This window comes from Amaranthus tricolor, chromosome 10 (genome assembly GCF_026212465.1).
Source record: "Amaranthus tricolor cultivar Red isolate AtriRed21 chromosome 10, ASM2621246v1, whole genome shotgun sequence".
Lineage (NCBI taxonomy): Eukaryota > Viridiplantae > Streptophyta > Magnoliopsida > Caryophyllales > Amaranthaceae > Amaranthus > Amaranthus tricolor.
In genome coordinates, this window is record NC_080056.1 from 3,291,333 (window position 1) to 3,303,656 (window position 12,324).

At 37.0% G+C, this 12,324-nt stretch overlaps 1 protein-coding gene across 1 annotated transcript; it reads left to right on the top strand.

Annotated features, from left to right (window-relative positions):
- The first annotated feature begins 7,861 nt into the window (after positions 1–7,861).
- LOC130825129 (SNW/SKI-interacting protein A) lies at positions 7,862–11,507 on the top strand. Its single transcript, XM_057690180.1, has 2 exons — positions 7,862–8,176; positions 9,363–11,507. The coding sequence occupies exon 2, from the start codon at positions 9,425–9,427 to the stop codon at positions 11,222–11,224; it is 1,800 nt and encodes a 599-aa protein (XP_057546163.1). The 5' UTR covers positions 7,862–8,176; positions 9,363–9,424; the 3' UTR covers positions 11,225–11,507.
- Positions 11,508–12,324: the final 817 nt, after the last annotated feature.

Sequence of the window (12,324 nt, forward strand, 5' to 3'; positions counted from 1 at the left end):
TTATTGAGAATTTGACAGGTTATGCATTGAGTGTAGCTGATGATGTAGAGTCATGAACCTGCCACATATAAACAAGCAATTAGTTGTAGTGAGTCTGCGCAATGGCTTGCTGCAATGGGTGAAGAGATGCAATCTCTTTACAAAAACAGAGTGTGGGAACTTGTGAAGGTACCAGAGGGGAGAAAACTTATAGGGTGTAAGTGGATCTTTAAGAAGAAAGAAGGGTCATCTGAATCTTTTAAAGTTCGTTTTAAGGCTAGGCTAGTTGCAAAGGGGTTCAGTCAGGTAAAAGGGGTTGACTTTGTGGAGATATTCTCACCGGTGGTTCGACATACTTCTATTCGTGTGCTATTGTCAATTGTAGCACATTATGACCTTGAGCTGGAGCAGCTGGATGTTAAGACGGCTTTCCTTCATGGCGATTTGGAGGAGGAGATTTTGATGAAGCAGCCCGAGGGATTTGAGACTCCAGGGAAAGAGCACTATGCATGCAGATTGCTAAAGTCGTTGTATGGACTCAAGCAATCCCCTAGGCAGTGGTACAAGAGGTTTGATTCTTTTATGGTTTCGCATGGTTTTGATAGGAATTCGTATGATTGCTGTGTGTATCATAGTAAGCTGGATGACGGTTCCATGATCTATTTGATATTATATGTTGATGACATGCTTGTTGCCACAAAGAATAAATCGGACATTGCTAGGCTTAAAGAGTTGCTTAACTCGGAATTTGACATGAAAGATTTGAGTCCAGCTAAGAAGATTTTGGGTATGGAGATCTATAGGGATCGGGCTAGAGGTAAGCTTTTCTTGACTCAGAAAGGTTACATCGAAAGGATTTTGTCTCGTTTTGGGATGGAGAAATCGAAGCCTATAAGTACACCAACATTTGTGAGCTGTAAATTGTCTTTGTCTATGTCACCTCAAACTGAGGAAGAGTTGGCGTATATGTCTAGAGTTCTTTATGCCAACGTTGTTGGCTGTTTGATGTATGCTATGGTCTGCACTAGGCCAGATATTGCGCACGCTGTCAGTGTTGTGAGTAGGTTCATGGCTCGACCTGGGAGAGAGCACTGGCAGGAGGTGAAAAGGATTTTTCGCTACTTGAGAGTAACAGCTGATATTGGTCTTGTGTATGGAAATGGTAAGGAGTGTTTGGTAATTGGATATAGTGATTCTGATTATGCAGCTGATGTGGATACCAGAAGGTCGGTGATCGGATATGTGTTTACTTTGGGTGGTTCTGTGGTGAGTTGGAAGTCTACATTGCAGTCTTCGGTTACGTTGTCTACTACTGAAGCTGAGTACATGGCTTTAACTTCTGTAGCTAAGGAGTCTATATGGCTCAAAGGCCTTGTAGGTGAACTGGGTATCGCACAGGATTTTGCTACGGTGTATTGTGATAGTCTAAGTGCCATTTGCTTAACTAAAGACCAAGTACACCATGATTGGACCAAGCACATTGACGTCAGGTATCATTTCTTGCGTACTGACAAGAGAGTAAAGGTAAAGAAGATCGGGACTGCTGACAACCCAGCTGATTTCTTTACCAAGTCTGTTTCATTTAGTAAGTTTAAACATTGCTTGAACTTACTAAATATTGATTACTATGTGATGTAGTAGGCCCTTAGGGGCGGTGTTGGGGAGCTCCTGTTGTAGGCATGTTGGCCTTAAGGTGGAGCTTGCCCAGGGCTTGTGATGCAGGTGGAGCGTTATGAGTTGTTATAATTGGTGACAAGTATGTGATAGGTCTTGGTTGAAGACCTGTCGGGATGAGTCTTGGTTGAGGACTTATCGGGATGTACGGTTTATGCATGAGCTTTACATCGAGGTTTTGGCTTGAGATATGTTCACTATGTGTTGATGAGTTCGTTTGCTGAATACGAGTTTTCGTCAAGGTGGAGATTGTTAAATAATGGTGACTCAAACATGGCAAACACCATTGGAAGAAGATGAATTTTGGGTCAGAAGGGAGTCCGCGGGGCGCGTAGAAGGCCGCGGGGCGCGGAGCCCATACAGCATGATCTCCGCGGGGCGCGGAGTTGCTTCTGATCCAGCTTCGCGGCTCGCGTAATTTTACGCGGGTCGCGCAATTGAAGTTTCTTTTCACGGGAACCATCTTTTGGAACGGTTATGATCGGTTATTTGTGGTTACTTAGGCCCTAAAACCGTCTTTCAAGTCGTTTTATTATAAATACACCTCCTTGTTAGCATAGGGTGGTATGATTCACAAATTGAAAGAGAGATCACAAGAGAGCCATCGTAATTTGTGAGCGTGATTGTAATTCATCTTGTATTCTTTGCGATCATAGTGAAATTGTTTGTTCTTGGTGCCGGTGGACGTAGCTATCACGTTGATAGTGAACCACGTTAATTTCTTGTGTCATTATTCTTGTTGTTTGCATTGAATTTCTTATTGTTTCATTGTTGTTCATGGCCTTTGCTTCCGCTGTCGCACAACAAAATATGGTGATTCATCTTGCTTTTTTCCTTTACGACTCCCCTCTTAGCAGAGTAGCATCTCTTTGGACGAATTAGCTTTTCTTTTTATAAATCTTGCTGTTAGACTAGTAGAGTCCTAAAAGACTGAGGTATTTTGGTGTCGTGTGATGAGCTGAGCAAGTTGAAAATGCAAGTATAGCATAGGGTAAAGGGAAGTTTGGTCCAAGAAATAAAATAAGATTCTAGAAAAGTATATTTTCTGTTGTTTATAGTTAGTGTTTAAGTAGGTTTGTCATTCTAGTTGTTTCTTACAAGGGAATCTTTATGGTTTTGTATGCTTACTGTATAAAACAAGGGATGGGGGATTTATGTAATACTACCTATTCCTCTGCTTTAATAGTACATTTTCTCTATTCCGTGCAATGTTAGCTTCGCACGCCCCTACTTCATCCCATACAAACACTCTACCACAGCCACATACCACCACAGAAAATCACAGTTCATTAGTGTCATTATGCAAATTGTAAACATCCTTTACACGTCTACTGAGGCATTATTTATTTACTGCACCGTAATCAATGTGGAAGTTATCTTTCTGTGTCATGATGTCCTTTGTTTGATTCTGATCTTTTGCCCTTGTGTCAAGTTCATCTAGATTCTAGAGCCCTTCTTTTGCTTGGGAAAATAGATTAAGTATCTAGAACTTCTGAGATACTGTTTTCCTCTATATTTGATGGATTCATGAACCCTCTCGAGTGCCTTCTTTGTAGCACCAAGGAAACATCTTAATCAAGGATATGGGAAAGTTATGTTTCACATGAATTTTACATTTTTTATGATAATCCTTCAAAGTGCTTTCATATTTTTCTATGTAACAATCCTCTGGATTCCGTCTGTAGGGGTTTGATATGCTTGGTAAGGAATGCTTCAAAAAGTGTACATGCTCACTTTTGCTTTGTCTGTTGTTTTAGGAACTGATTTACCTTCAGAAGGTTGCTTTAGAAGAATTTACTTTTACTGCTTGGCTATGAGAAGGTAGTGGATCTCCAGCCATCCTGATGAGAGTATTAACAGACCAGAAGTACAATTGGACCATATGCATCACACAGGTCTCTGTTAATAGTATTCGGCTGTTTGAACCTTGCTCTGATGAGAGTATTAAATGATTGATTATCACATTAAATGATTGAATTTACTTTGTAAACTGATTAATTTTCAAAATACTATCTGTTCCTGCTAGGTTTGTCTGTTTGCTTCTGCCATTGACTTTTACACATTATAATTACATATCTTTCTTCAACTCTGATCAAATTTTCAAATTGGATAAGTTTGTCCAAAGAAACTCACAAACAAATCGTAAAAAAGTTTAGTGGTGTCACAAAGGATTGGAAGAAGGTTGAATAAGGTAACACAACTACCACATGCAAGTCGATGTAAAACTTAACAGTCGAATATATTACATAACGGTCATCGGCCATTACTTTAAGAAGAACTTGTTATTAAAGGAAGTTCTATAAAATAACATTTGTAAAGGTTGTTTTTATAAACTAGATTTTAAACAAAAGTTCTTCATGAATATTGCATGGACATTTGTATCTCTTCATTTTCATCATATCATACTACACAATACTCATCGATTCCCCTTTCTCTGTTTGTTTGGGTCAAAAAATTAGATTATGGTCAGGTTTTGTAGAGTCATAAATAAGTCCAAATGATAACTTTTCAGCTGAAGTAGGTGGCTAATCTATAGGTTAACTTGTGTTCTGGAAATTTTCACTCGATCATGATGGTGGAATTGATATTTGTGTAATGTCAAGGATAATTTTGATAGACTCATTTGTGGTTTATGAATTTAGAGGTTTTTAATTTTCCCTCTTCCATTGATCGCATATTTTCTTCGGTGGAATAAGTTGGTTGAGGCACCTTGCTGTAGTTTATGGAAGTGAAGAACGCAGCCACCAAAGTAGAGACTAGAGGATAATACATGTTCTTGACTTTCTACAACTCTTTTTCTTGTTTGTTGGAAATAAGTTTCCTTAATGGCTCTACCTTGCTTTGCAGAATTATGACTTCTTTTGTGACAGTCTAAGTTGAGCTTCTTGGAAGAGGAGAAACCTTTCAGTTGTTCATGCTGAATGCTTGAAGCAAGCATTGGCAAAGACCCTGATGAGCCTTGGTTACTTGCAGATACATGTTGGACTGTTTTTTAAGTTAATTCCTTCGTGTATCATCACCGTTAATAGTGAGACATCTTCCTTGGTTCAAATGGTTAACAAGGAATTGAAATCAGATTATGTCGCCTCTCTAGGTAAGTTAATTGACAAATATCTTCTGATGCTAGATCATCCATCTGAATGCACCGATTTGTCGTGCAAGTTCTGGTATCAAAAACACACTGCTGCTGATACGAACAAGGGTTTTTTTTTTTGAAAGTTGATGTTCAATTTGTTTTCGCAGTATAGCAATGTAAGTTGCAAGGAGACTGATCGGAGGATGTTAACTGTTAGTCTCCAATAGCATTTAGATTCATGATAGTTTTATGAAACTTGTATATAAATTTTATCTTATTTTATATAATTTGTCAATTTTCACCTTATATTTTTCTTTCATTTACCTACTTAAATGTAAGCTCTGTATGTTCCGGTTTCTTCTCCTGTTAGGATATAGTGCTCTTGCTACCATCTAGCATGTGCTGTAATGGATTTCTACAACCTGGTATGCAAGGCCATAGTCCACTTCAAGCTCGCGGCAAATAAATACCCTTTTTGTTGGATATTCACCGTTAATTATACAGCTTAACTCTCTTCTAACGATATCTTAACTCGTATCATGCATATCGCTGTTCATGAGGGTCATCAATGCCACGGATACTAGTAGCTATGTCTACGATCATGCGTGCACGCCATGACACTTTTGTGCAAGCCTCCTATAAATGCTTTCAGATAAAGAAGCAGTTTCTGTTATCTTTGCTTTATTCATGAGTAATTGGCATGCTTCTTCATCTGAGAGATGATCAAGTCTAACGGTTCTCGAACAATCTAGCATTTCCGAAACATTTCAACACATCAGATTCAAAGTAACCATCAAAACCTTTGTTACTCGGACTCAAGAACTCATATCAGACACGGGTACGTATCCGATTGTCCTACTCGGCTAAATTATAGAAAATTACTAGTATCTTGCTCAAGAATGCGATTGTCCATCAAAAACCTTTGTTACTCATGCACCAGTGAGTGCCAAGGATCTAACATGGGTATTTGAGGCAAAATAAAGAGTTCGAGTAGCAGAGATCTGATCTGAACCCAATTAAAGCAAAAAGTAGTACTCAAAAAAAATGTAAGGAATATATGGTTCCTCCATTTCAAAATACTTCACCATACCTATTTTTGCGCACTCTAATGTGTTTGTCGGATCATTTATATCTAGAGTTATACACAACTAAAAGTTATAAAAATTTGATATTATGAAATAAGTGACGAGACGAATATAACAAGATTCCACATGATTTTGTTCTTTTCTCGTATAATAGCCGAAATATGTAAATTATCAATGAATAATAAATAATGCAATAGTTAATTTGATAAAAGTTGGTTTAAGGCTAACCCATCCCAGTTATGTACTGCCTCAAAAACCCATTTCCATGCAAGACTAAAGCTCTTAATTAGGAATGCATATAAAGATGGTGACTAGCATTTACCAAGTTGGCTTGTTTTATTCCATCCAAAATCTGACTAAAAAAAGCAGTAAAATAATTTTGAAGTAATGATAAAGTATATTTCTATAACTTAGTTTTAATGATTATTTATTTAGTAAATGATATTAATTAAATATACACTGGACGAGAGGGTCTCATTATGAGACCGTCAATTTGGGTCGGCCCAATTTGTGTGTGTAACAACATTTTAATTTTCTGGGCATTTATCAATTTTGACATTAAACGTATCAATTTTTAAAATTAATACCTTTAAGGTCAAAATTAATACCTTTAAGATCAAAATAGAAAAATGCCCAGAAAATGAAAAAATGCCCAGATTGTTACACGTGAGAATTGGGCCGGCCCAAATTGAGGGTCTCATTATGAGGCCGTCTCGTCCAAGACCAGCTGTTAAAAATATTATGTTATTTTATTGGTAGATGTCAAAGTTTCATTCAATTGAAGAACAATGTCACTCTGGTTGTGAAGTCGAATAAGATCGTAACTAGAGCGATTTTGATTCTGGCCGTTAATATGTTGCTTGTTCATTTTACCTTAGGATTGAGATGTAATTACTTTAGGTCCGTTGATCACGAGGGCACCCAATGGCAGAAAGACACGATTATGAAGCTCGATAAAGAGAAAAGAAAGCTAATTGAAAACTAGATACTTAATTTGCGGAGTCAAGCAGATGATAAGGCACATAGGAGGAAAGAGATGAGTTGTTTTTATGTAATCAATAATAAGCTATGTAATTTGAAATAGATGGTCACAATATTAATAAAATTGTGTCGCATTTTCGGTTGTATTTTCCTTATTTTATTTTGATTGTTTATTGGATTTCTGTGGAATAAGTACACTAATCTATGCTAAATTAAGTATTGTAAACCTGTTATCGATCATTATTGACAGAATACACTTGTATGGTAAATACCCACATTATAGACGGACTAGTATACAAACTCGTGCAATTCAGGAAGTTTGTAAGTATGGAAATACATATAATTGTCATTAAATCATGCATCTCTATGTAATGTTGTAAAATATTACTTTTGAAATAGTTGTTATTAAATCATGCATCGCTGTATAAAGTTTAAAAAAAAAATAATTAGTTATACATATTTCATCCAACAAATTCTTTTTGAAAACTTACCTTTAATACTTAAAATCGTAATTAATGTAATAAAATCTTTTTGAACATCACACAATCACATTTTAATCAGTAAAAATGCTCATTTTGGCAAAGCTCTATCGTCAAATCGCCATTTTGAGTTTTTCAGTTCTTTTATAGTATTGTATGATATGATATGATATGTTATGATAAGATTTTTTAAAAAACTTACCTTTAATACTTAAAATTGTAATAATTTTTTTTTTGAATGACACACAATCATATTTTAGTCTGTAAAATGATTAATTTAGCAAAGCTCTATCAAATCGCCATTTGAAAATTTCCTATTTTTTTTATAGTATACTATTGTATGATTTATCCAGGGGCCTAGGGAGGCACGTGCCCCTTAGCGGTTGAAAAAAAAATAAAATGAAACTAAACATTTGAGATTAGTAATTAGTAATTACAAGATGAAACACTATTCATTTGTCACTCTTAATTAGTAATTAATTTTTAAACATTTAAGAGCAAAAACTAAATACTACCATATGAAAAAATCATACAATGAATTAAACAGAAATTAATTAAGTTCTCATTTGGTGACTGAGGAAGTATATCATTTGCCTTTTTATGCGTGTTTCAGTTTTCGATTTCCCAAGGTTCCAAACCCTAAGAATAAACCCAATCCACCCCACCTACGACGGAGGACGCCAGTCAAACCTGAGGGCTGTCGATCTACTGCTGCACGCCTGCCGACTACTGCGTCTGGCGGCCCTCTACTGCTGCTGCACCACTGTCTAAATCGCAAGTTCGCAACTCGCAACCTGTCTGTTCACTGCTGCTGCACCGGCCGCCTGCTGCCGACCTGCTTCCGTCCAGACTGCAGACCACCTTCCGGCTGCGGGCTGCCTTGTTTCGGAAGGAGTTCTGAGGTACTTTTATTTCTTTTTTAATCTCATTTTTTGTCTTAAATTGCTTCTAGAATCTAACCCTAGTTCATCATATAGAGCAATCTAGGTAAATTTACTTGAATGGTTCATTTTAATGTTAATTTTATATGTGTTTAATTAATTTTTCTACCTAGGTTAGTCTCTTTTCTCCGTACTTGAATGATTCTAACCAGGTTTGTGTGATGATTTTGGTTAACTATGTTGTGATTAGAACCTAGGCAGAGAGGCTTAATTTTAAACAAAACTTTGTCGAAATTATCAAAAAAATTTCTTAAAATTTCGTCCATTTATTGGTCCGTCATGCCCTATTGACTAAATGTATATTTTTCCTATTTTATTTTGATTGTTTATTTGATTTATTTGGAATAAATACACTAATCTAAGCTAAATTAAGCCATCATAAGTGAATGCATAATTCTAAGGCATAATGATTTATCGCCGAAAGCTTTAAGTATTCATAAGTAAATGGTGATATTCGGTTTTGCAATTACCCCGACCCAGATCTGGATCCAGTTTATAAACCGGCTATCCGGTTCGAATTATCCCTTTTAGAAATCGGATAAATTATCCGGTTTTTAGAACCTAATATCGGATCATATATTTTTGAACACCTGTAATCCTGGGGACAGGTATTACATGGGTGGGAATTGTGTTGAAATATTAAAGATATTAATACCCCTATAAACAAAAGCTTATTTATTTTCTTATTAATACTATCATTTGCGATTCAATTCTTAAGTGTTCTACTCTTCGCTCTCCATTCACGGGTACGCGTCTCTGTCTCTCCAGTTCTCCATTTACCTACATTTTTTTTCTCAAACATATGTAATCGAGATGAACGATTCAAAGAATGTTTCTTTTCTCTGATGCTTGTAAGTTGTGTGTTATATTAATTATAGCTTTTAAATAGTATTATCGATATGATGTGCAAAACCTAATTCATTAAATTTAGCCATTTTTGACAAGCTCAAAAACTTAAGTATAAGGAAACCCTGTAAAAGAACAAATCATTCGTCTGCCTCTAATATTGAAAGTAGTAGATTGATTGAAGGGCAGAAAATAAAGAAAGTTCAAATTCAAATGTATCCAAGTTATGTTTTTGAGCTAATTATTGCTACTGCTGTAAATTGATCTTTGTTTGTTTTGTTTTTTTTTTCTTCTTTTGCAGTGTTTGAGATTTGTAGTTATTGGTGAGATTTCTGGTGATTTTTACTTGTAAAAATAACAAATATGGCGGCTTTAAAAGACCTTCTTCCAGAGGCCAAATCGTCAACAACGACATACTATGATCATACTAGTGATCCATGGTTCAAGAATCGTTTTAGTGCTCAGGAGGTTGAGAAAGCGGCTGTCGCTAAGGCTGTAGATATACCACCTTATTTGAAACGGCAAGGATTTGTTCCTCGTAGACCGGAGGATTTTGGTGATGGTGGGGCGTTCCCGGAGATCCATGTGGCTCAATATCCTTTGGGAATGGGCAGAAAAGATTCGAAACCAAGTTCAAAGATTTTGCCGGTTACCGTGGATAGTAGGGGTAATGTTGCTTTTGATGCTATTGTGAAGCAGAATGAAAATGCTTCAAAAATCGTTTATTCGCATCACAGGGACCTCGTACCTAAAATTCTGAAGGGTGAAGAGGAATTGGATGAGGAATTGGATGATGAGGTTCAGAAGGAGATTGAGGAGACTACTGAGGCTACGAAGGAAGCGTTGGAGAAGATTGTAAATGTTAGGTTGAGTGCTGCACAGCCGAAGAATGTGCCAAAGCAGTCATCTGATTCAAAGTTCATCAAGTATAAGCCATCGCAACAAGCTGCTGCTTTTAATTCTGGTGCAAAGGAGAGGATTATTAGAATGGTAGAGATGCCGGTGGATCCACTGGAACCTCCTAAGTTTAAGCATAAGAGGGTTCCTAGGGCTTCTGGTTCACCACCTGTGCCGGTTATGCATTCACCGCCTCGCCCTGTGACTGTAAAAGATCAGCAAGATTGGAAGATTCCGCCTTGCATTTCGAATTGGAAGAATCCAAAGGGTTACACGATTCCATTGGATAAGCGTCTTGCAGCAGATGGAAGAGGTCTTCAGGATGTTCAGATTAATGACAATTTCGCAAAGCTGTCTGAGGCATTGTATGTTGCCGAGCAGAAGGCCAGGGAAGCTGTGGCCATGAGATCAAAGGTTCAAAAGGAGATGGCCATGAAGGAGAAGGAAAAGAAGGAGCAGGAGTTGCGTGCTTTGGCTGCTAAAGCACGATCTGAGAGGACTGGCATTGCAGCTCCTGTTGCTGCACCTGCTCCATCTGCTAGAAATATGGACATAGATGATACAAGATCTGATTATGGCAGTAGAGGAGAGAGAGAAATGACAAGAGAGACAAAAGAGGAGAGGGAAGCAAGGTTGGAGCGTGAGAAGATCCGTGAGGAACGAAAACGAGAAAGGGAGAGGGAGAGAAGGTTGGAGGCGAAGGATGCTGCAATGGGGAAGAAGAGTAAGATCACTAGAGATAGAGATCGTGACGTTAGTGAGAAGGTTGCCCTTGGCATGGCATCTGTTGGTGCAGGAAGAGGTGAAGTTATGTATGATCAACGGTTGTTCAACCAAGAGAAAGGGATGGATTCCGGGTTTGCTACTGATGATCAGTATAATGTGTACGACAAGGGTTTGTTTACTGCCCAAGCTACACTTTCGACGTTATATCAGCCAAAGAAAGATGTTGATTCTGATATGTATGGAGGAGCTGATGAACAGCTCGATAAGATCAAGAACACAGATAGATTCAAACCCGATAGAGGATTCACAGGAACTACAGATAAGAGTGGTCCTAGAGAGAGGCCTGTTGAATTTGAGCAAGTTGCGGAGGAGGTTGATCCTTTCGGTTTGGATCAATTTTTGACTGAAGTGAAGAAGGGTAAGAAAGCCATGGATAAAATTGGTGGTGGAGGTACAATGAAAGCAAGCGGTGGTTCTTCACGAGATGGCTATGATGGTGGCTCTGGAAGGAGCAGGATTGGCTTTGAAAGGGGGCACTAAACATCCTCTTTTGCTTGTAGTTTATTTTACATTATCTGTTTCATGTTTTTGCACTGAAGGCTTCTGTAATATTTTGTTAACTACTTTGTGACTGCTGGGAAAAGCTTCCCTCCTTAAGTCCCAAATGGTTTGTATTGAAATGTTTACAACTTAGTTTACATTTGAGATATCATTTTACGAGGAAGTCTTGGTAAACAACATTGATTTGTGAAATCAACAAATCACTCTTATGTGATAGGATTATATTTTTTGGCTTCTGTTTAATTTAGTATTTTTTTTTTTTGCCTTTTTGTGGTTATTTACAAATTACGGTGTTTAATTAGAAATTATTAATCATTTTACTTGCGTACATTAGTGGCACAATTTTATCAAGCTTTTGAACAGTCCCAGGGTAGCCATTTTTGCAAATATTTTGTGGTTAGTTCTCAATAAATAAGTTTCCTCTATGCATGTTTGCAAGATCCTGATTTTATAAGTGGTAAATACACAAATTAAATTAACTATGATCAAATGATTTTATATTTTAAATTAATTATATCTCGAATTAAATTTTTGGAGTATAAAAAAGGCTGAAGAAAGGAGATGAGAGGGAAAAGCCGGTCACTTAGTTAGAATCAAACTCAAAATTTTAACTGAAGAAAGAAATACATGCTCAAACAGATATAAGACTCAATGATTTTGGGTAAAGTTTTATCATCGTTCATCATTTACCAAGTCTTATCTAATCTTGACTTAGATCATTGGATAAAATAAACAACTAGTCTTGTATGAGACCATATAATTCAACAAGTCTTGTATGAGACCGTCTCACTGTGAAACGAATCCATACAAGCAGCTCAAAGTTAAACTTAAATAGCAGTTAACTAAATAAAAACACCAAAACTTGGCCGAGACTGTCTGAAATTGAGACCAATAGTGGATCGGCCCAATTCGCGTGTGTAACAACATCACACGTTTTACTTTGTTTTTTCTATTTTCTAGGCATTTATCATTTTTAACCTTAAAGATATCAATTTCAACGTAAAGTAATACTTAAACATATCAATTAAAGTAAAAAATTTCAATTTGAACCTATAAGTGATCAAATTTGACGTTAAACT